The sequence below is a fragment of the Aptenodytes forsteri genome, unplaced genomic scaffold (assembly GCF_000699145.1).
Source record: "Aptenodytes forsteri isolate BGI_AS27 unplaced genomic scaffold, ASM69914v1 Scaffold46, whole genome shotgun sequence".
In the NCBI taxonomy this organism is placed as follows: domain Eukaryota; kingdom Metazoa; phylum Chordata; class Aves; order Sphenisciformes; family Spheniscidae; genus Aptenodytes; species Aptenodytes forsteri.
This window is the reverse complement of record NW_008794774.1, coordinates 4,901,336-4,926,407: the sequence shown is the minus strand read 5'-3', so window position 1 is coordinate 4,926,407 and position 25,072 is coordinate 4,901,336. Positions and strand designations below refer to the sequence as shown.

Here is a 25,072-nt window from a genome sequence, read left to right as displayed (position 1 = left end):
GTGCAGACCCCTCCCCTCGGCCCAGTTCGCCTGGCGGCAACAGGCGTCACGTCGGTGAGAAAACATGAGCCGAGATTTCAAACCCGGAGACTTGATCTTTGCCAAGATGAAAGGTTATCCCCATTGGCCAGCCAGGGTAAGGCACCCCCTCCTCCCCTGCAGGCCGCGACGCCCTCCTGCTCTGTACCTGTCCTCCGCTCTCCCCCGCCTCTCCCGGCCTCCCCTCCTGCTGTTTTAGCTTTGTGTTGCAAGCAGTGTTTTCAAACACCCGTGGAGAGCAATGCGGTTAAACCGCGTTGCGCCTTCAGCCTCTCCTCCTGTGAGGTTGGGCACGGTAGCGCGCCCGTGGTTGGAAGCGACTTCTGAGTCCCATTGCTGATCCCGTGCTCTGGTGTGCTGTTGGCTTACCCTTGTCTGCAGGTCCCTTCTCCTGTAACAAATAGCCCTCTCTAGTAGTCGTTAGTTGTCCTAATTTGCATAACTTAGCTTTTAGGAATGAAGACTGCGGTAGCATGATGTGGGAGCTGTGCAGGCACCTAACTTCCCAAATAACTGCTCTTTTTTGACAAAAGAAAAACACGGAAGTTATGGCAGGGTTACTCTTTAGTTTTAGAGTCAGCTATTCCTATAGTGCTAAGTGCATGCGATAAGTTGTCCAGTCCTTTTTCACGTTCTCCCTGCTCCCTTGGAAGAGGCATGGCAAGTTCTGTGAGTACTGTAGGTCATTTGGTGGTTGTGGGAATACAGATAAAAGACCAATTATGAGGTATTTAGCTAAGATGCTGGCTTAAGAATTGTTTTTTAAAAAGTTTATTGACCTTTCCTTTTTGTAGCACTTGACATTTGGGCTTGGGCAAGTTACCAGCTCAGGGTAAGGGTAGGAAGTCTTGCTATTGCTTATGCTGAAGGAGGGGTGGTATTTGGATGAAATTGAATTGTGCCTTTTACCTGTAGCACATCATGTCTCTCCTTTAAAGAAAGTGGTCATGTGAAAAGTTTCTATACCATGAGAAGCGTTGTCACTTCCTGTTGTTGCTAATACTGTCTTTGATTCTGCTGTATGTTTTAACATACAGTTAAAAAGAGATCTTGAGACCTGCTTTACTTCTCTGTAGCTTTTTTTTTTTTACTTCTTTAATGCTTAACACTTTTACTTATTTCCCCCTAGACTCTTCTTAGCTGTTACTTGACTTTAATTATAGTCTGTCTTTTCCATAGGTGGATGAAGTTCCTGATGGAGCAGTAAAGCCTCCTACGAATAAAATGCCTATTTTCTTTTTTGGCACCCATGAGACGTAAGTCTTTTATATTTAAGGGTCATATTTTTCTCATTGTAGGATGCCGTGACAAGAAGTTAACGGCTTGTCTGAATGTACTGTATTTTAAACCATAGCATTCAGTAACAGACCAACTCTTCCTAAATTAGTCTCTTTTGACAAGACATGCTTCTCTAACATTTGCTTAAGCTATTCAAGGGAATGGTAGACCATAACCATACCATGTACATTTTCCTCATCAGAAGAAGAAGAAAATCCTACCCACAGTGGTATGACTGATAGGTTTTTCTTTCTTCAGTAATGGACTTCAGTTACAGTCCTGTATGTCCTCAAAATCCTCAACCATATATTCTCAAAGAAAGTGAAATAAGGCTGAGAACAGTGAAATAGGCAAAATTTGAGAAACAGACAAATAGTCATGTATTTTTTTTTTTCTGGAAAGGTTTGGGGTTGTGGGTGTTGGGTTTTTGTAAGATCTGGAGAGAAAAATGAGGAAGTGCAGTTAGCTTTAATACCTGTCAACCTGCAAAATATTTATCTTTGGGTACTTTCAGCATTTTGCAATCATACAGTATTTGCTTTGAGGGACTGTATGTCTTCCATTGCTAAATTTGATTGTAAATATGCTGGGGTTTATGCAGTTCTATCTTCTTGAAAATGATCATGTAACTTTAGCATGACTGGTTGTCCTAGTGTAGATTTCTAAGACTTCAAATTCAGTGCTACATTTGCTGTCTGATTTGTTTAAAAACAAAAAACAAACAGACACCACCACCCCTCACCCGCCCCCCCAAAAAAAACCCCACAACCCCAAAACCTATAATGGTGTGTTTTTAATTCGGCTGTTTTTCTTAATAAAATGGCAAATGGTATGTAAACAGGTCAGAGATAGGAGATTTGTATACAAGTACTCTCTTTCTTGCATTTTGTGGAAAGGCCTTGGTTTTTTTCTTCAACTTACTAAATATCTATTGAAATCTCTTTCATCTGGTACTTCGCATCTATCTTTTGGTAAGCCATGCTAAGACAAGGTATATTGTCCTGTTGAATTAAGGAGTAAGCATCTTCTATTCTCTCTGACATTGCTTGTTACTTGGCTGTTTTTTAAGAAGTGATTTCCCTGTGAAAAAGATTCTGTAGGCTTGGCTCATACACCCATGCATTTCTTTAATTGTTCTCATCTTTCAATAGGTCTTTCTGTGGTTCAGTTTTTGTAGTTTGGTTTTTTTATTGTGTGTGTAGTTTTGTGGGTAAAGAGGGGTTCCTGGAATGTGATTCAAGGTTGCGAGGTTTGAGTCTTGTCCCTTTTTTTGTAAAGATAATTTTAAATAATACAGCAGGTTACCTTTTTTCTTACTTTTTTTTCCCCAGATGAATTTTTTTTTGGCAGCTGAAAACACAATATCGCTGTGATCCTGCCCTTGGTAACGTGTGTCATTCTGGATCGTACTGGGGTTTTGTGCAGTTGTAAATAAGTTCAGGGACATAGATTGAATATAAGGGAGACAGAAATAGCTCCTTATCTAAAGCTGTAAAGATACCTTTGCAAATTTTGAGAAGCATCATGGCCAATTTTATATTTAGCTTAGGCTCCTGAGATATGCTTGGGTTTGGAAGTTTTCTTTTTTTTTCCTTTTTTTCTTTTTTTTTCCTTTTTTTTTTCTTTTTTTTTTTTTTTCTTTTTTTTTTTTTTTTTTCTTTTTTTTTTTTTTTTTTTTAGTTTACATGGGTAAATTTGAAATGTCCGTTCCTCACTGATACTCTTACAAAATAGAGTTTTACTGTGGTCTGGTTTTTGTTAGGCTGTAGGTTCAGGGTTACTACATTTTAGAGATCCATACAATTTAAGAGAAACTTCTTGTCACTGTTTCATACACATTGCAAAGTACAGGATGTTCCATGAGCCAGCTGTCTTGTGGCATTTGTTCTTTGAGCATGTCACTTACATTGTGCTCCTTAGAGTGGTAACAGCTGAAACCTATTTCTGTACAGCAGATACCTGTAAGTAACAATAGGAGGGAGCAGATCAGGTAAACAAGGAGAATGCTGTTCCATGGCATGTAATTTTGTTTAGGTTTGTAGCTGTAAGTAGTGACTTAGTCATCCATCAGGAATTGGGTAGAGCTAACAATTTCCTGTACTTTTTCATGGGAATTAAAATAAATTTGGTAAACTTGATCTCTGCTATGCTTCTCACAGTTCAGGTTACATACCTGTGCAAAGTTAGACACTGTGTACCTTCAGCATGTTAGTAGTCTGTATATATACAGCCTATCTTACTGTAAGTAGTGGCAACTCTAAAAATCCAGATAATGAGTTAAATCAAGTTAAAAAGTCCTTCTGTATAAAGGATGATGTTTTCAAGCTGTGTGGAGGGTTACAGTAGGAAAGGAGGAGCTATGGGGAAAAAGAAAAACAAGACTGGCTTGGGAATAATTCTTACTTGATTTTTAGGAATAATATTAATTCAGTTTTGCAGATTATTATAAACAAGTATAAACTCGTACTTTGATTGCTATTGTTTGATTTTCTCTAAGTTTTGTCAAAACACAACTAAATGTGTTGCTACCTGTGTGCAGTGAACAGATACACGCTTCTTAAAATACGCTTTGGGAATTTGGTTGAGGTTTGTTTTGTTTATTTCCATACTGTCTTAATGCAGCAACAGTACCTTTTTCTAAACGACAGTAATAAAATAGATACTATTTTAATACGAGTTTTATTTGGCTCTGTTGTGGCAGTAAATCACATCAGTGCAAATTTTGGTTAGTCACAGACAAACAGAAGGTCACACCGAACTCTAGTTTCTGGACCCTATATGTTAGGGTAATCTCTCTTCATTTGATTTTCTTGTTCCTTTTTCTTCTTAGTACGTGGGGATTTTACTACAGCAACCCAGTAAGCTACATGACCTTTTCACAGTAGCCGGTTCCTGGTGTTTTTCAAAGCCTGAGCAATATGGGTAGAAGCTTACAGACCTTGGAAAAATGCTTCCCTTCAGGGGATAGGGAAGAAAGGAGGCAATGTTTCCTATTTTTGTCTCTCCCGATTGCTGTTTGTCTCCCTCCCCATCCTTTTGGTCTGGTTAAGTAGGCTTTGCAGGTGCATGTTTCCCACACCAGCTGAATCCTCCCTAACCATGTCTTGCAAAGAGGTGGGTGATTTGCAGTCTAATCTGTCACAGGGGCTTACTTAATACTTCGTACACATAGGTGAGTGTTTTACTGCTGGAGTAGGAAATGCTTAAGCTTTCTAGGTGATCATATGTTCTTTTTTTTGTTGAGTAGCGTGTAAGTCTCAAGTAGCTCTTTTTAAAGATGATGAAGAAAATAGGAGAGTGGAGCTTAGAAGTATCTATTTAACTTTTCCATGAGCCGATATTTTAGAGAGCAAGAATCTGCAACTTTTCAATAGTTGGATATAACATATATACAGACAAAGCTGTGACTAGGCACAGAGTGAAAATAAGAATGTACCACCAAAGTGCTGCCTTTTTCTGTTAGCAGCATATGGATTGCCACAGTGAAATCCTAACTTCAAAGGTCATGAAAGTAGAGCAGGAATTAAACAGTCTTTGTTCTTCAGCATAAACGAGAATATTGGTTCTCGGTAATATGTTACCTTGTTTTCCCAAGTCTATCTTAGTGAAGCTAGCAGTGTGGATACTATGACTTTTGACATATGAGAAAAGCTACTGGGCTAAAAGCTTTAGTTACACAGCTTATAGTAGGGGTAGTGCTATGCAGGATTGTTGTTTGTCTGACAAAGATACGCAGGCAGTGTTAAGACCTCTACTACAAGAGTAGCTTAAATAAAAATCATATTTTCTTAGTGTTTACTTCATCAAGAAAAGGACTGGGGGAGAAACATAAAATAAGGAACAACTTAAAGTTTTTACTGGTTAAGTTCAGTAAATCAAGTGATGAGGTCCTATTGTCACACACTGAAAAATTCCTAAATTAATGCTGAATTACATAGCGTACTTACAAAGATGTGGGCAGTCAGTGTATTCAGGTGTTGCTTTTTGGTGTCCAATACACTAAAAATCACTCTTAAATTTTCTATTTTAACTGGATTATTTTTAATTTAATAACTTCGAAAGATTTTCTTTGTTAGCTTGGAGCCGTTTCTTCTCCTTTAAATTATTCTCTTGCCTTACATTGTCTAGATTCAAGGATTCTTTATTCTTAACATTTAAGCCTGATTTTTTTTTCTAAGGAAGCAATTGCTCTTTCTGTTTGTTTGCAAGCTACTCAGGTTTTAATTGCTCTGGTTCACAGTAGCTGGTTGTCCTATCAGCTGCAATCTTAAGACGCAGCACTAGCTGTTTCTTGCCCAGACACTCAACACCCTGGGAAGGAGGGGGTCCGTATGTGTGGTGGCAGTAATGGAAAATTTGGGCTGTTGAAGGCAAAAGTTGAGAAAACTAAAGACACTTATGTAGCAGAATTAGTTGTTCCAGTAGTAATGAATTTCATATCTTAATAATATTTGGTGTTTACTTCTCCTTTGAAAAGACTAACCATTTAAAACCTGAAATTTTGTGCTTTTTGTTCTTTTTCTCCTTAAGGGCATTTTTGGGACCAAAGGACATATTCCCTTACTCTGAAAATAAAGATAAATATGGCAAACCAAATAAAAGAAAGGGTTTTAATGAAGGGTTGTGGGAAATCGACAACAATCCCAAAGTGAAGTTCTCTCATCAGCAGGTAGGTTATGCAGAGTCTGCAAATCTTTGTTGCTATACTGTTGGGTAATCAATTACTGCTGTTGTTCAACTGTGGATTAGACTGTGTTTTTTTTAATTTTTAATTGATCTCAAGTATTAATAGCATAAAAGAGATGGGGGGTATTGTCTAATTGGGGATATCTGTTTATTATAGTAAGCTCATGAGGGATCGTGTTGACAGTTTCGGAGCACGAGGCTAAAAGTTTAACACTTTTTACAGTACACATCAAATTTCACTTATATATATATACATATTTATTTACACTTACAACTATATATATTCTGAAGATAGTTATCTTTGGAACTAGCTGTATGACTATGCTTGAAAAGGGGTAGGTTTTTTGAACCTCAGTCACTCTGTGCTTCTTTCTGTCCTCTAAACTCAAGTGCTTTTCTCCATTAGCATCCTTGTAAGATTTCAGCACATGCTTTCTTAGCATACAGTATTTTCCTTCTAGTGGTTGGAAGCAATGTGATGCTTGCCTTTTGCCCCCAAACTGTCACATGACTAGCTTAATTCAATTTTTGTCCATCAGTAGTTCCTCGTTTCTTGCCCTCTTGGTAAATCTTCCAAGCTTAAACTGGAGCTATGCAGTGCTACCCATAAAAAGACCTAAATTTAATCTGAAGACAAAGAAATTGTCTTGCTTGTTTTGTCTCTGCCTATCTGCTCTGAACATTCTGTAGCCTCTTGGTTTTGCTATAGACACTGGACCCTCATCACATACTGGGGCCTCTAGGCAATGCTGCAGTAATAATAAAAAGAATTGGTATCATTTGGTATCACTTGCTGCTCTTACATGACATGCCAGATTGCCATTTCAGCACCAGTTAATCCCTGCTTCATAAGATCTCCCAAGTTACTGTGTTTCTAGTTTGAAGGAGGGCATGGATGAAGAGTTAAGAAGTTTCTGAAGTAGAGGCAAGAGATAAGATAGTGTACTTCAGATGTACACTTTTTCTGCTCTGGGATATGGAAATATGCTAATCCCATCGTCACAGTGGGAAGGACTGTATTAATAAGGGACAGATTCTTTCTGTTCCCATAAAATATGAGTCGGTATACCTTCTTGTTTTCTTTGTGACAGCTTAGGAGAGATGCTCTGTGGATGGCTGAGGCAGTTGTGAACCATAACTGAGTTGTATGTTACCAGTCATTCTAACAACGTGAAAATCTGGGTATAAACAATCAATAGTAACAAGCTTGTCTAATATTTTGTTTCATAGCAGGAATCAGTAACTTTAAGCAGTGCCCTGGGTTGCTTTCATAGCATCTCAGATATTCCTAAATACATTTCCAATTAGAAATACACAAAACATGCTGCCAAGAGATGCATACAGACTGGTTTTTTTAGTCTAGCAGCTTTTCTGCGGGGTTTCCACCTTTTGAGTTCCATTCAGGTACTTCACTTCAGCTTCAATGATAGCTCTTTCACAGGCTGTTTCTGTGAACTCTTCAGGTTTTGTGTAGAGCCATTGGGTTGTTCTTTGCCATTTTTCCCCCTGCTGTTTCTTTACTTTAAAAAAAAAAGGGTTTTTTTTCACGAGTCATATTTAAAATCTGTTCCTATAAGTGAGCCTTAAAATTACTGGAAGAAACTTTTCTTAGTAGGGATGTTTTAATTGGAGTACTGTGTCCAGTTCTGGGCTACTCAGTACAAGAGAGACATGGACATACTGGAGAGAGAGTCCTACGAAGGGCCATGAAGATGGCAGACTGGAGCATCTCTGTTATGAGGAAAGGCTGAGAGAGATGGGACTGTTCAGCCCAGTGTCTACAAATACCTGAAGTGAGCGTGCAAAGAGACGGAGTCAGGTTCTTTTCAGCAGCAGTGACAGGACCAAAGGCAGTGGGCATCAACGTAGGAGGTGAAATGTAGGAGGTTCCCTCTGAACATCAGGATGCTCTTTTTCACTGTGAGGTGACCGAGCATGTGGAGTCTCCGTCCTTGAAGATGTTCAAAAGCTGTCTGGACGTGGTCCTGGTCAGTCGGCTCTGGGTGGCCCTGCTTGAGCAGGAAGATTGGACCAGGTTGAATTACAGAATGAATGAAGTAGTGCAGTAGACGTGTGCAAATTTTCTTCTGAATTTTCACCTTAACTTTAGAAAGGCTTTATTTTGATAGCCTTCTCTTTCTATCCTGTGCTGTGCATTGTTAAAAATAAGTTTTATTTGGGGCAAATCAAGCCCTTAGGAATTAGCCAGCTCTTGTTTTTACTTGGGGGCAGTTCTTGTTGGTGCTAAAGGAGTACATCTGTAAATGGCTGACTAGATCTGACATTCTGTAAAACACATCAGGATGTAAATAGGCAGAGTAAGTGTTACTTGATCTGAAATAAAATGGCCAGTAAGGGTCTAATTCAGAGAGAGTTTCTTTGGGCATCTTTGATGTCAAGTCAGTCAGTCATGGATCTTCATGTTTTTTCACAAAGCACTACCTTTTGGGTTCAATTCTTAGAATTGAAATACTATGTCATTGTTCTGCCAAAGATGATAGATAAGATGGAGGAACATCCCACTTTTCCAACAGTAAGAAAATTGTCGTATGATATTTGGGTTTTGTTTTGGTTTTACTTGTTTCAGATGTGCTGAAATGACCTTTACTTCTTCAGTATTTTGCAGGATAACATACGGTTCACAGTGATGAGAATTCAGAGGTACCTTAATTCATGTTCTTGTTAGTTCCCTTGGTGTTTGACTATGTTGCAGCCTTCCTGTTCATGAGGATGTTGCCTTAGCATCCTATTCTCAAAGCTGGAGAAACGAGTGTGTGCAGTTTCTCCCTCCTAATAATAAGGGAAGGATGCTTATCTGCTTGATAACAGTCTCTGTGGCTGTCTTAACAGCTAAGGGTTTTTAGAAAGGTAGGGCTTCTGGGTGTTTTAGGCAGGGAAGGAAAGGAAGTTTAAGAATGCTTGATGTAGCTATTTAGACAGTTTCACTGGGAGTTTATGGGGAAGCTTGTACCTGTTTTAAGGGAAGCAGAGTGGTTGAAATCAGCTTCTGAGGCCCATCTTTGCCAAAGAGGGGTATGGCACAGGCAACAAAACACTCATGTCAGGGGATTTGGCACAATTTAGCCAATTCATATAAGCTTTTTGTTACTGATTCTGGTAAAGACAAACACACGCTTAGAGAAACATGCCTCAGCTTCCTTCCAGCCACCTCTGCTCCCCCTCACTGATCTCCAGTCTCCTCACTGCACATCACAGTCAGTCCCTTGGGGGAGTTGATGGTGGCGCAGGAGACTCGGGCCGGTGTGTAGCGGTTACTTTGCTTTTGCTGTTCCTTGTTTCGTACTCAGCGGCTCGGGGGTGGGCTCCTCCACTGGCTGCAGTCCCCTCAGAGCTGTTCGTTCTGTCCTCTCTGAGCCCCTGCTGAGGCAACTCCTCTGGGCTGGAGTCTGGCTTGGGCGACTCCTCGTGTGCTTCCTCTTTCCAGCGTCCCTCCTGCCCAGGCATCTCTTTTGCCTCGGTGTTCCTCATGCCCTGCGCAGGCGTCTTGTTCGTGCATCGGCATCACCCTTCTGCAGCATCTCTCCAGCTCTCCTCGGGCAGCTGCTCTTCTCTCAGTGACTCCTTCCCGTAGTTGCTTTGGCGGAGGCGCCATGCGCTCTCTGGTGGGCGCAGTTTGCCTGTTGCGGAGCCAGCTGGGACCGGTTGTGACTGGCTGGGGCAGTCCCAGACAGGGTTCCACACAGGTCGCCGGCAGCCGGCACCGACACCTGCCAGCGGTTTTCCCCGGTGCAGTGTGTGAGAGAAAGAAGATCAGTGTAGGCAGCGAGTGATCTCGGAAGTGAAGGCAAGTAGTTGGTTATGAAGACTGAGAGGAAAGGTAACATAAGTATACTGATTAGCGAAGACACTATTTTTCCAACAATATTTTAAAGCAGAATAGTGTATTATGGCCTATTAATATGTTGCAGTATTCAGTACGCATTGGTGAATGGACAAATTTTTTAGCTGAGGTCTCGGAGGTGAATGACTGTATCTTAAGATATTCCTTGATCTCTGTATTTGATCTACATACAATTCTTTGATTTTAAAAAAGATTCTTAAGAGTTAAGTGAAGCACAGTTACTGGGCAGTAGCAGGGAAGACAGGTTAGTTGTCAGAGCCTAAAAATTCAGGGTGAATAGATAATTTTGTGTTTGGCCGCACAGCAGGTAAGGTCAGAGGGGGGTGGGTAATCACATGGAGATGTTGGCAAAATCAAGCTTTTATTCTGGATACAGGATAATATTAAAGTGACAGACTTGTCGGCTGTTCATATAGAGGGATTCACTTGCAATTTTTTTTCTCTTTTTTTCTGTCCTTTTACTGGGCATATTTTGTCTTGGTAAGTCCTTCTGAGAGCCACGTTTTCAGTTTAACTGCCAGAACTGGCTGGAATGTTCTGAAAGCAGTATTTATTCTTTGCAGATGTTCCTTGTAACTGCTAGTAAGGGAGGTGGAGGGCAGAAGGGAGCTTGTGCCTTGGGCTTAAATCCAAAACCACTTCCTCGGTGGGGGAAAAATTAAAGTCAGGGGAGTTCTGCCAGCTTTGTTTGAAGGAGCTGATATTTAAGAGTGAGAATGCTATCCACAATGTAATGGAATAAAAAAGAGTAATTTTGGCTTTACCTTCTCTATTTCCATGTTTTTAACTTCAATTCTTTAGCCTTTTTTAGAATTTTTTTTTCTGCTCATGTTTTCAGGAACAGGTAGTTGGCTCACTTAGGACTGATAACTTATTTAAAAATGCACTTTTTGGCAGTAGCATCACAAGTTATATTTGACAAAAAACTTTTTTTTTTACTTATACATAAGAAAAACCTTACATTGCAGTATTTTTAGTGTGAAAATAAGTTACTATAGCATTAGAGCGTCAAAGTTTGATAATGAAAATGCAATTGAAACAGAAGAATGTGGAAATGAATGAAATAAGATAGATTTTAATATTCTTGTAGTTGTAATAGGAGGTTCTTTAGGATGATGCTTTCTTCAGTAACGTACAGGTGGCAGAACACCTCTCAGTATTGTTATTCTGTAGTTCAGGAAGGGATTTAGATCTCATTTTTTATGTTTTTATATTGAAGTCCCATCCAGCCATTAACACTCCTATCAAAGAAACTGTTCAAGAAAGCAGTCAGGAGCCTGCTGAGGGGAGTGAAGAAAAAGTAGGAGCCAAAAGAAGAAAGTCTTCTGTCCCAAAAGTAAGTGACTGAATTCATGTTTAGTTCTACCAGAAATGTTTTTAAGTGAAAACTGTATTGCCAAGTTTTTACTTAAGTACTTTAAACTAACGGTGTTTTACTGTTGTAACTGCCTTGCCTTTGCTTCTTTTCAGATGTACCTATAGGAATATTCTTGTCCTTCTGTATTCCTTTTAAGGTGCTGTACATGTTTTTGAAAATTAATTTCTTTACCAGTCTGTATTTCTAAATCATAATACACTTCAACTAAATTCATACAGCATTACTTCCTAGGCAGGAGAAGGTGGAAATGATCACCAGGATTGAGTTTTAAGTTTCCTTTTCTATTTTTGAAGACTTTTTAGTATCAGGCAGGTATGACCGTCTCTTTCAATTATGACAGTTTTTGTTGAAAAGCCTAACAGAGCATTAGGTTCTGTCTGGGCTGAAAGGGTTCTTCAGTGTATTTTTCTGAACAGATTATAAGAATCAGTTTGAATTAGGCCATTCTCCTAATGGACTAATTAGGGTATAAATGGATATAAAGGATTTCATAGCTGTATCAGTTGAACTCTGAGTCAGGAAAGCATCCATGAGTAATTGGTATACAGTAGTTATATAGTAGTTATATAGATAGAGTTCAGCTTCTTTGCTTTGTAAATGTAAATTCTAAATACTTTAGAATCCTTCCAAAACAAGATTGTGTTCTCTTTAAATATATTGTATTCATACTAAGAAAATGCATTTCTGTCTGAAACATCTTTGTTTCAGCTTACTGGTGCTGCACATAGTTTGTACTGTAAGAGGGGAACCTTCCTAGCTTATTGTACGCTTAATGATATTAGTGTAGCACACTGCTTAGAACTTTCTCTATCCTTAAATGTTTTGTCTTGTTCATGCGGGGTTATGTTTTTGTATGGCATGGAAGAGATGTTGTGTGTCATCTCTTCTCATTTTTTTTTTTTAAGAAGAATAGAATCCTAAAATGAGAAAAATCATGATGCAGATGGGATTGATACATTTATGGTATCTCATTTATTTTTAACTAATTTCTCGAAATTACTACTGTACAGGATGAGCAGTGCCCTTAAATTAAGTGTCAAACTATTTGCCTGAATTCTGACTGTTTTCCTTTTGACTATTTGCCAAGATTTAATGTAGTTTTTCTGTAGGTGTAGCTGGCTGTCCTTTAGTATTGATTCACAGTTGCAACTGAAGAATTTGCAATGTGTCAAATAATAGAGGATGTTCTTTATGTAGGATTAGTGTCTAGTAGCTGTAATAGCTTGTTTTTTCAAGAGGAAAAAAGACCTTTGATTGGAAGAAAAACCTGTGTACTGGTAGTACACTGATGATGTTGAGAGTTGTTTTGATGAGTTGGAGACTGCAGAGTTATTGATGGGTTATTTCTCCCAATTTCTTACTACTTAGTGTTCCTTAATTTAGCACTTCCACACGTGGAAGGTCAGTGTGATTTGGGTTCTGTCAGCTATACTTTAGGAGCACTCTTGAATATGTAATTTCCTGGCAGTATTAGTAAACCAGTGCTGTTCTTCCTTCTTGCCCATGCACACTGCTGATAAAAGCATTTGTTCCCCAGCATTTGCTACTGCAAGGGGAAAGCTTCTTTTAAGCTGGACTGGTTCATCACTTTGCTTCAGTGTGAATTTAGGCAGCAAGCAGCATGTGCTAGTGAGAATGGCAATGACTTAGGCGTCATGTTTCTCCTGAAGAAGTGCTTTCAGGCTATCCTGAGCTGGCACTGTGAAAGAGAAACAGGAAGACATAAGAGCTGTTTAAACACAAAGATGGAATCGAAGATCCTGAACGGGTCCTTCTACACAGATTTCTGTAATTAGTCTCAATCAGTTACAGTTCAAGGTAAATATGGAGCAAATTTACTCTTTTTTTCTTTTCATACTAATATAGCTATAACATTCTTTTAACCAGTCACTGTACTCTGGTTTTCTGTGGTTTTGGTGTACCAATGATTATTCTGTCTTAAAGTTGTAGTATCACCGAGTCTTTTTTACAGATTACATGTCTTCAAGTAACTAGAAATATTGCATGATAGCCTTGTGCCTGAGTTGTTCAAATTTAAACATTGAATAAAGCAACTGTAGCTACTTTAAAAGGGAATTTTACAAAAGGTGCTTGCAAGTGGGACAAGGCAATAGTATTAAAGTTGAGAGAATGAACTGAAGATTTAAAAAACATGCACGTACATAGGCTGCAAGGAAATGTTGATTATTTTCAAGTAAACTATTACAAACTCTTCATTTTTCAAGTCTTAACTGCTCACCTAAAACAAAAACTAGTATTTTAAGGTTTATAAAAACCTGAACAAAACAGGAAAAAAGGCATAGATTAGATGACACCAATTACCACTTATTACTGTGTCACACATGATGAAACAACTTGTTTGTGGTCTGTTTACTACATTAAGTCTTCGTTTAGTAGAGTGATACTCTTTGGTAAATGTGGTCTGTGACTCTGATATCCATCTGTATGTACAGATAAACAGTGATCCAAATTAATCCTGAATGTTGGCATGAACATTTAAAAGTACTTACGTAATGGTGATATGGTGAAAAAGTGTAGTTATGTTATCATGAACACAAAGTGGAATTGAAGTTCCACCATAGTACATTGCTGTATTTTGACCTGTTCTGACAACCGTCTGCAATCGTGTACTGGAGAAAGTGGTCCTGCCTTAGGCTTTTAATGTGTACCTAAGAAAGGAGTGTATCTACAGACTTAAATTATTTAAAGTGAAAAGCAGCCTGATGGTTTTTAGCATGTTCTCTTTTCACTATGAAATACTTTTTAATCCCTTTTTTTTTTTTTTTTTTTTTTTACTCTATGTTGACTCCCTTTGCAGTTATCCCCTAAAGGGGATAATAACTTACCTACAGAAGCTGAAACAGAAGAAAAGGAGATGGATACTTCAAAGGAAGATGATCTGCCTTCTGAAAAAAACAGTAAAGAAGTATGTGAAAGCTTTTTCTATGTACCAGAGAACACTTTAATATTATGTCGATTGATGTAAATCTGTTACTGAGTACTAAGAAGCTACAGTTATTACTACTGTGACAGTCTCAGGAGCTGCTTAATTATATAAAACTCCTATGTGTTCACTTATGTTTATATTGAAGCTTTCATCAGAGAGGAAACTATTAGTCTGGCTTGTCTGTAAGTTCAATTAAAACAGGTGGAACAGGTTTTTTTAATCACTTACTCTGTATTGCAAAATGTACTTATTTGAAGGACTAGATAAAGAGTTCAGACAGACTAAAACATGACTACGTACCTTTATTTAAAACAGAGTATTATTTAGTACTTTTTTCTAAAAGATAAGAAATAAAATAGAATCCTGACTATCTGGTAATCAGGATTTTAATAACTAAAAGCAGGGGGTGTCTTCATATATATTACAAGATTCTTGTCTAAATTATGTGCCAGAGGCTTCAGTTGTGCATAAAAAATAGAATAATTTAAAATATATCTTTGTTTTGTTAAGACTTTTAGCACCATTTTTAATTTTCACAGGATGTGGTGAAAACAAATGATGCTTCTATTCCTAAGGTTGCTAGAAGAGGAAGAAAAAGAAAGGTAACAATATGTTTAATTGCTTCATCTTACTGGAATTTTTGGATGTGATGATACTGGATATTATTTTCTTTAATGACAGATTATGCATAAGTTGAAGTGCTTGTCACCCTCCTCCCCCCATTCAAATGGCTGAAAGATCTGTCGGAACGAAAGTTTTCCCAGAGGGGGTCGTACAAGTCTTAATTCTGTTTCAACTTACTGTAGAGTAGGGAGTTCCCATCTTTTCCCAAACAGTCCATTGCAAATAAGAAAAACTAAGATATAAACTGTTGCTAGACCACTAATAAAATAGTCTTTTGAAGGTCTGAAAAATCTATTTTAACATCTTCATCACACTGAAACTAACACCTGAAATACTCCACCTTTTCATGAGGTTGTGATTTTGTGGTCTGTTCAACCTGGGAAAAATTTGAGTTACTTTGAGAGAGGCAGTTCCAGCTGCTTGCTCAGCATGCTCCAGCCTTAACGTTCATGTGGTCACACAGCAAATCGGATCAGGGCACTGACCCAACGAAAAACTAGATTGAAGTGGGGCAAAGTTTTATTTTAGTTTGAAACCATTTTAACTTGTAACATTAGTATTGAAAGCAGGGATGGGATGAGTGTGAAATAACTGACACCTTAGTATGTTTATCACAGATAAGTAGCATGCTGAGTAGCATTTGCTTCACGAAAAAGATATGTGTTTGGACGCTCTTACAAAAATTACTTGAATATTTAAAAAATATAATTTAAAGACTACCTTATTTAAAAAAAAAAAAATTATAAAAATAAACCTAAAATAAAATTCAAAGAAAGCTTCTAGTCTGAAGCAGCAAGAAGTTGAAAGAATTTTCTGTGACTATGCATGCATGTGATTTCAGCTTGTAAATGGGAGGGAAGCCTCACAGATGACACACATACAGCCCCCCAAAAAATCTCATTCTTTACTTTTTCAAAAAGCACTCAAATCCTGTGGTTTGGTGTTTTTTCTTCTGTTTTGTTTGAGGTAGTTTTTGGGGGTTTTTTTGTGGGGTGGGGTTTGGTGTTTTGGTTTTTTTTTTTTTTTGCATCATAAGGCACTTCAGGCCTAAGAAGACTTCCTCTGTCCCATTTAGTAGCTTCAGCTGACAGACTTGTGTTTGGCATGTGCTGTGTGTGGCAAGGGGTTTAAACAGAAATTTTCATTACTCCAGGTCATTGCTGAACAGAAAAACGTAGTACTTGAAGGGATGTGGTGTGTGCTTGTGGGTCAGAAAAGAGGGTTGGCTATGCAGTTACATGACTTCGAATGCATTTCTTACTTGCCGTAAGAAATATGGTGTTTTCTTTTCCTGGGATTGTAAAAAAAGCATTTTAACAGGTATTTTTTTGTCTTCATTTAAGCAGTCTTTCTGTAGGCTGATGGAAAGCACAGTTAGTATGAGAGATGCACCTCTATTCTAAATTCAAGTTTGTCTCTGTTCTATAAAACTGTCTTTTATTATAGGTGCCCACAAAGAATATTACGATAAATATGTATTTGCCTGTAACTTTTCTGTTGCTGCTAGCTGATGTTCCTGCATCCAGGACACTAAATTCTCTGAATATTTTCTCCAGTTGGGATTTTTCTCATTTCTTTGTATGTGTGGATGTGGAATGTTTATGCAGGGAGATATGTATCCTTTTATCAAGATCTTCTTTTGTCATAAGTTCTACCTGTTTTTAAAACGCAACCCCCCTAAAATGACTATGTAGATGAAGGTCATGATGTCCAGTTAGTCAGGTCAACAATGTAATTTTTCATTGTGAATAATTGGCTATAGAGCTAGAAGCAGGTGTTTTTCTGAATAGCTCCATCTACTGACTTGATACTTTGCAGCTAGAGGAGATGATAGCATCTAAAAGAAGAGTAGGGGGGGGGGGGGGGGGGGGGGGGAGAACTTACCTGCTTAAAACTGGGTTTTGGCATGCTGTTACGGTGATCTTAAAAATACTTCTTCCTTTGTCATACCAAGATAGCTGATTGTTCTGAAGATGAATGGGCTGGTTGAAATGATATGAAACATTACTATATCAGGTAGTGATGGTATGGAGAGTTAGTGATATTTAAATATAATGTTACTAAATTTGCAAACTTTTTTTTTCATGTGTAGAAGCAATAGTGTAATAATGCATTTCTAGAAGCATTTCTAGAAGTTTAAATCTGTTGTTTGAGAAATTGGTGCCCTGTGGTTTTTTTTCACTTGTGAAATTAATTCTTTAAATTAGGCTGAAAAACAAGCTGAAGCTGAGGAAGCAGCAGCAGTGGCAACAGCAGCAGTGGCAGCAGGCGGCAGCAGTGGCGGCAGCAGTGGCGGCAGCAGCTCCTGTGCCAGTGTCTCCAAAAGTAAGCCCCAAAAGAGGAAGACCAGCAGGTAACTTTTAAAATAAAAATTTCATTTTTTTCACCACAGAAATACCTTAGTAGAGAATTAGTCAGGGAGCTGTCTCTTTCCCCTAAAGTACTACAGAGTATTTTCTCATGCTAAAGGCATTCTTTGCTAATAGATTGTAATGAGAAAACACCTCATCTCAAACTGAAGAATTCAGGTTGTCAATGGATTTAAATTGTTAGCATTAATGCTCCGTCCTCCAAATAAGACTCGTCGGTTTTGGGTACAAGCATCACCTTTAGAAAAGCCTTATTTGCAGAATGCTGCTGAACTGTAGATATATGATAAGGGCTCTTCTTGCATTGTTGCTCCGTAAAGGTTTATATTCTTTAAAGGTCTATAGAATACTTTAATTGTGTTAAAATATCCATAAAACATAAGGAAGAGAACTGGGGGACACACAGAGCCTGTAGGTGGAGCTCAGAGGACAGTAAAAACAGAGAGCTGGAGAGACTTGTTTAAAAAGATGTTTAAGGCAGTCTGTGTAGATTGATAGACAAATGAAGAGAAGATATACTACTCTTTAAAATGTATAATTAGAACTATTTGGTGATTATTTCTGCAGTGCTTGTTTCTTTCAAAGTAGCAATGATCTAATTTATTGGAATTTTTGTGGTAAGCTTGCAGATATTCTTGAATTGATCATTAACTTCTACATCGGAAAACAGTTCTTGCAGCAGTTAAGTACGTTGTATGAGCACCTAGTCTGGGAAACATAATTTATACTCATCTGTATCTGCTGACAGTACGAAAGTAACTTTTAGTGCAACCACAGTTAACTAGACTTAATTACTTTTGCCTTGGAAGCTGTGAGGAAATTACATATTATTTCAGCTCCCCTCCCCTTCCCCCCCTTTCATTACATGTACTAAGTGTACATTTTTAATATTTGTGTGTGTTTATCTTTACAATTTTTTTTGTTTGTTTGTACTAACTACTCTCTGTACGAGCAGGAAAGGATCTGTAAGAGATGCTTTCACCCCCTGTATAAAATGCCTTTTTATAAGATGTACTATGCAGCCTTTTCTGGTGTTGATATGATGCATGCATCTCTTGCTTAACAGTGCTCCATGCTAACACCAACAGAAGGTTAAACACTGAGTATTAAGTTTCCTAACCACATGGTCGCTGTGGTATTGGACAAGCATTTGAAGGATGTAAAGTGCCAGGAAGGCAGATACGCTGTTTGTCATATTCCTAACAATATGGTGAATCTGAGGAAATGCAGTTTTGCTGTGTACTGTAGTGTGGTGGTAGAACTTCTTGACAGTGGCTTGTTATCAAGAAAAGTGATGGAAGCCCCATGATACATCTGAAAATACTGGCAAACGGGCTGCGGAAGTGTGGACGCCAAATGACTTGTTTCCATTCTCTAATTTCAGACTTCTTCATGTTAGTTATGCAACATGTGAAACAAATCCTAACTGCACAGAGTGCAAAAAACCACAGGAATTGATAGTTGGAGCCTGTGGCTAAAAAACCACCAAAGTTTAATTTACCAATTAGCTAAAAAAACTACCAACACTTTAATCAAGATCTCTTCGAAAAATTAAAGTTTGATACTCACGTAACACTTGAATTTTTTACAATAACAAAGTTAGGGTATATATTTTGATTGAAGTGTACCTTCTGTCTCTTGAGTAAGATTCTTTCCTCATAGACAAGAAGCAGATGGTGGCTGTGGACTAACCTGTTATTTCTGTATAAATACTAGCTTCTGAAGTAAAGGTTCCAAAACCAAGAGGGAGACCCAAGTTGGTGAAACCACCTTGTCTTTCAGAGAGTGACTCGTGAGTTGTTCTGTTTTGTTTCTTAATATAAAGCTTCTTCATTGTAAACCATGTTGTTCCTTATGTTAAGACTTCATAATGAGTACTGAGCTCCCAACAGGTTTTTGCTCCTTTAGTATTCAGTATGAGTTGCTGTTTGCTTTGATGTTGTTATTTACAGCTCAGGTAATTAATACATAGTAACTCAAGGTAGTACATTTCTGGAACAAGAGACAGAGGATCTTAGCCTTCCTAACTTGTAAAATCTGTGCAAAATTCCTTATATAATTGTATGCTGGGTGAAGAGGAAAAGGTATTTATTAAGAGAAAAGACAACATCATGCAAAACTAAAATACTGAAATTTTTTTACATTTTTGTTTCAGAAATCTCTTCTGATGGAATTCCAACACTATTTGTTACCTAAACTTTGTTTTTACCCTCTTCAGTTCTTGTGTCAAGTCCTTACTGGTTCTAGTAACTGAAGGACAAGTTGAGCGTTAGCGTAGTTTTCTATAGATTACCAGATGCACAGTTTCAGTATATGTACACCTTAAATAGGCATACTTTATAAAACTAATTTATAGTCTATGCATTCTTGGTCCTGCAGACACATAGGTGTGTGGAGAACTTCTGAGCATTAACTCTTCTGCTTTGGATCTATGCACATATATTAACATTAGCTTCATTAGGGCGTCCATACTATTATTTACTTCTTTTTTTGCATAGGTAGTGGGCTATAATTTTAGAAAAAGACTGAGTATATTTTGAAGAGTCACTAAATGAACTGAGAGTGAATTAACTTCATAACTTTTAATATTCTGTAGTTAAAAAATCAACTTCCTGAGTTAGAAGAATGTGATGTTTTAAACTCACTGCAGATAATGGATATGATGCCTAAAACCTGTTCATGTTTTAGTGTTAATGAGGAGGAGAAGGCAAAGAAAAAAGGACCAGAAGAAAAGCCCAAAAAGCAAGGGAAAAAAGATGAGGAAAGTCAGAAGGAAGAGGAGAAATCAAAGAAGGAATTTGACAAAAAGGAAGGAAAGAAAGAGGCTGAACCAAAAAGAAAAAATGCTGTGAAAGTGGGTTCTGCATCAGCTTCTGACTCTGAAGATGATGGAGAAGAACAAGAAGGTGACAAGGTATAATTTTGCTTTCCTGATACATTTATTATAGAGGAAAGTATTATCACTGAAGATCTTTCTTGAAGTTAATGCCAGATCTTAGTAAAGATTGGAGCCCTGTGGCTGGCTAATACAGAAATACAGAATAAAAGTTGCAGAACTTCATTTTGTCAGATAATTGTTTGAGGAACTTCTTCGGTATTTTCTAAGAAAAGCATCTTTTCTAAGACACTTTTCTTTTTAACAAAGGATTTAAATGTAGCATTTATTTTGTCAAAAGGCTTTTTCCATCTATGTTCCTCAGAACACAGACTTTTTTTTCCTTGGGTGTGTCTAAGAAAACACTTGGCTTGAAATCAAGTTTTTGAAACATATAAAGCTGTCCCTAGCCCATCATTTGGAATGTCTTAATTATTCTGGTGCTTAGGATATTTGCCTTCTATTAGAAAAGGAAAAAGGGAAAAGGACTAAAGAAATTCAGGAACTATCAACATGTGGAGGTCTTGTATTTAGTTGCGGGGAAAGCCAGTTCTTGTCAGGTTGTTCTGTGGAGCAGAGTTGTTTCAAATATATTTAGTGTACGTAGGTTTACCTGTTTACAGAAACAGTGATTTAATAATCTTGCTTTTCAGTAATCTAAAGATTCGTTTTCTCTTTCCAATCCTAAAATCCCAAATAAAAACAGAAGAAAAAAGGGGGAAGAAGCTTTCAGGCAGCTCATAGAAGAAACATTGTAAGAGGCCAACATGAGAAAGAAGTAACAGAAAGAAAGCGTAGGCAAGAGGAACAGACGGAATCTGAATCGTGAGTATGTTTTAACATGTGATGTCTACAAGTTGTAGGAGTACTTTGAAACTAACAGGAGGAGACAATACCTGAAAAAATTCCAAACTGGTTTGCGCTGTGTTCTGTTGTTCTCTCCCCCCACCCTTTTTTTGTCTATTTTAATTTCTTTTTAAGTGGAGAGTAAAAAAACTCTTCTAAACCAATAGGTTCTATTGTGGGAGGATGGGAAGAATTGAACCTAGAAATTAAGCAGTGTCAGTCTTTCGGTGACTTAGAATTTCTAGCAGAAGACAGCTGGTGGGTTCTGTTTAGAAGTAGACTAAGAATATCCATGTGAAAAGGGATCAGTGTGAAAAACTGTTCAGGACAGCCATATATTTTTCTTTAAGTTTTGGATACACTAGATTGAGAACTGGTAGGACCTATTAATCCATGGTTACGGATTTTTGATCACGTTGTGGAATGCATAGGGTTACCTGGAAAACATTTCCTTCTCTGTCTGGCAGCTGGAACACACACCGTCAGACAGAACAAGGAAAAAATTAAGAATTATTCTACTCTAGCACTGCAAAGCCAGTTGAGTGATACCAAGAGCAGTCTGCATTCAGAAGATAAATTATCACAAATGAAACAAGCATAAGAATGGAGAGAAGATCCTGCCAGAAACTGGGGGGGGTGGGACAATAGGAAGAAATCTGACTCATTCTCAAGAGCTATTCTGCGAATGGGTGAAGAAGCCACCACCACGAGAGCATGATGTTCCCATCCCCACAGTTGGTGGGAGGGCAGAAGAAAGGGAGAACAAGGTAAAAATTTGGAGGAAAAAGGAGGAGGATAATAGTCCCTCCCTTTCACCTGTAACAACAGAATTCTACCTTTTTCACATTCATTAACAAGAATCTAGTTTGTTTGGGGTTTTTTGTCCTCTAGCCCTTTCTTCTCTTCTTCCTGTCACTCCTCTGGAAACCTAACATAATTACTCTACTTGCCTGTAGCAAACCTAAGCATTTCCAACTCCAGAGATACTAAATTGTCCTTAGCATCTTTGCAGCTCTTCACTATTTAAATCTGACATACGTTGATTGATTTCTGCAATAAAATTGTCATATATTGATTTGGTTATAATAATCAAATCTCCTCTACTTTTAAATAGCTGTCATATTTTATGCATTGGAGGGTAGATGGAGCTTTGTTTCAGTAAGATAAAGGAGTGGTAGTTAATGAATGCATAATTAATTTAATTATAGCTGATAACTAATACCACAAAACTCAATATTGATAAAAAGTAAAAGGACTTCTTTTTGTCTTCAAGTTCCTCTACTAATACACTGAATATCGGCTGACACCTTTTTTGGTTACTCTTCTCACCAGCATAGTTTCCATTTTCTGGTCTTTGTAGCTACTTCATTAATATTTATTTAAGTCTAATAACAGTGCTTTGTACACCGTTCTGTACATATATGAAGTTTACATGTACTGTTTAAACGGCATGAGCTTGTACTGCCAGTTGAAGTAAAATAGTCTTATGTACTTGGAAGCTGTTGATTCTGTTACTGGATAGAGTATGAAAGGAACATGGAAGATGATAGACATGAGGCCTGGATATTTTATGGATGCATATTACTATGATAGGAAGAAAATGAGTCACATGATGTGCTGAAATACACAAATTCTAAAATAAGGCTTTAAAACCTCTCGGTAAGACAAGACTGAGGAATTGCTAAATAGGGGTTCATGATCTGCTCTGAATGAAGAGTTCAAAAGCTTGTTTGAAAGACTTCTGCCTGTCTTCATCCTGTAACTGAGATGGAGACAAGTTTTGTTTTGTTTTTCTTGAGTCCCAGCTTTATTTTTAGTGATACAATTAGAGAAAGAGCCAGGAGATTTCAATGAACTTGTAATAAATCTTTTTCCTCTATTACTATTTGCTTCAAGAATATTTAAATTATCACTGATACATTTATGGTCAGTTGTAGGATACTTACACTGTTACAATTAATTATATGAGAAAATAAGTCACATAGGATCTGATTATGACTAATTGATCTCTCCGTAATTCCCCGTGGTCATGTCATCATAATAAAAATAATTTTGTTTCTCCATAAGTTATTTCCATACAATGCCATTTAACCAATTTGTACATCCAACCAAAATAAAACACAGTTTAGAAATGTGACTTGTTTTTAAAATCCTTTCATGTGCTGCTTCTAGGGAAAACCATCTGTCAGTATGGAGGCTTTATCAGCAGTATCTCAGCTAACTAATTTTGTTAATTTATTTCAGTCTCTGACAACCAGGGTTTGGCTCTCTGTGGTTTTTGCATGCTAATGTTTTACTGAGATAATACCTCAAAACATTGCATCTCACCTAAAAATGGCGGGGGAGAGGGGGGAGAGACTGAAAAACAGGCTTTACAACATTGTAAGAACACTTTAATGTTTTTGATAGGCAGAGTAAAGAAGAAGGCAAGAAAACAGAAGTTAAGAAGATGGAGAAGAAGAGAGGTTAGTTTAAAGAAGCTAAACAGTATTTTTGGTCATCTTAAATTTTGAACAGAATTATTTGTCTGGATAAGATAATTAACTGCTAAGGATGGCTTTCGGGTCTCAGTCCAAGCTGTTTGATCCATGAGTGCTTCCTTCAGATCTGTGAAACAGTGCGTTCTTGTTCTTCTATGTTCTTTCTTTCTTTCTTTCTTTCTTCAGTGCATCAGAACAGGTCTTTGCTATTCCCATTTTACTGTCAGTTGAGCTCTATGATCCCTTCTGTTTGTGAACAAGAAGCAAAAGCTCTTATTCTGTGAACCAAATCACTTTAGTTCTTCCCTTTGTTTTTCCCTTTCTATCTTTTCGTAACACAATAATCTGAGAGACCTCTTGAAAGTATTTGGTTACTACCTCTTAACTAAGCAAGGGGCTTGTTCTTCCTAAGCAAGAGGCTTAGATTCAAATTACTGTGGTCTTGTCTACTAACCCAGACTTGCAAACTGACCTTCATAGGGATAAGTCATTGCTTTTTTAGTACTCCCACTTTGAAGGGCAATCCAAACCACTGGCTGTAATTTGTCATATAGTACAGATCCAGTGGCATGGACTCCAGCCAATCCAGTGTTGGTGGCGGGTGGGGGGGAAGCATTCAAACCCATCCAAGATGGATTGGACTTGAAGGAAACCCTGCTTGCAGTAGTGTTCAGAATACATACCACTTGGGTATGAAAAAACCCAAACAGGCGTTCAGCATGTGAATTAGATGGACATGTTCATCTTGCACACCTGCTGGAACATGTGTACCGGGAACATTTTATTTGGATGGATTTGGACTGTAACTGGAATCATGTCCAATTTACTGAAAACATCCAGGTGTCCGGTCATTAAAGGTTTTCCAGCTTTATAACTCTTAGTATTTATTGAAACTTCCTTTTAACCTGGCCCACAAATAAGAGGGTGACAGCTGTATAACGAAATAGAAAATTATTTTCAGTTTGTAACTCCTAAGGAGAAAACTATGTAAGTTCCTAATAGTGTCCAATTTTAAAAAGCTGTGTACTTTATTTCTGATAGTAAGCGCTGTGGTGTATTTATGTGTGCACCTGTATGGTTATCTGATGTAGAGTGCCTGCCCATATTTTCCTGCATTCTGTATGAAGTTCAGATTTGTAGAAAGGTTTCTACAAAGACAAACCTGATGTGGTTATCAAATATTCATGCATACTATTTTTAATCTTCAGAAACATCAATGGATTCTAGGCTTCAAAGGATACATGCAGAAATTAAGAACTCCCTGAAAATTGATAATCTTGTAAGTATTTTTTTTAAGCTGATTTATGTGTATAATTCCAGTAGGAAATACTTGGCACACGTGTTTGTTTTTAATTAATATTCTGAGAATGAACGGAATTTTTTCAGTTTGAAAGGTAACTACTGCTTAAATGAGGTTGCTATGGACATTAAAAGATTAATGTCAGCAAGTTAAATTGGGTTTGTTTGAAAATACTTCGTAATAAATTATTTACCGGAAACATTCAGACAAAATTCTGTCAAGTTAAATATCTGTGCCAGCTCAGCCTGAGCCATGCAGAAGCACCAGAAGGACACAATGAATATAGTAGTGGCAGACTGCCTGATGCAAGGGATGGAAGCCCCTGTCTGCTGACCCTGCTCATTGCTGAGGGAAGTCTGCTGCTTACTGGGGGCTCAGATTTGGAACA

The 25,072-nt window shown here is 37.8% G+C and overlaps 1 protein-coding gene across 1 annotated transcript in view; it reads left to right on the top strand.

The window, feature by feature from the left end:
- The first annotated feature begins 6 nt into the window (after positions 1-6).
- PSIP1 (PC4 and SFRS1 interacting protein 1) overlaps positions 7-25,072 on the top strand; it is a 39,803-nt gene continuing 14,737 nt past the window's right edge. The window contains exons 1-13 of the mRNA XM_009274284.2: positions 7-136; positions 1,219-1,295; positions 5,848-5,986; positions 11,085-11,201; positions 14,062-14,169; positions 14,730-14,792; positions 17,022-17,082; positions 17,114-17,167; positions 18,900-18,975; positions 19,872-20,097; positions 20,765-20,883; positions 23,314-23,369; positions 24,593-24,663. Of these exons, the coding sequence (XP_009272559.1) occupies positions 65-136; positions 1,219-1,295; positions 5,848-5,986; positions 11,085-11,201; positions 14,062-14,169; positions 14,730-14,792; positions 17,022-17,082; positions 17,114-17,167; positions 18,900-18,975; positions 19,872-20,097; positions 20,765-20,883; positions 23,314-23,369; positions 24,593-24,663 (1,239 nt within the window). The 5' untranslated portion in view covers positions 7-64. The remainder of the gene's footprint in view (positions 137-1,218; positions 1,296-5,847; positions 5,987-11,084; positions 11,202-14,061; positions 14,170-14,729; positions 14,793-17,021; positions 17,083-17,113; positions 17,168-18,899; positions 18,976-19,871; positions 20,098-20,764; positions 20,884-23,313; positions 23,370-24,592; positions 24,664-25,072) is intronic.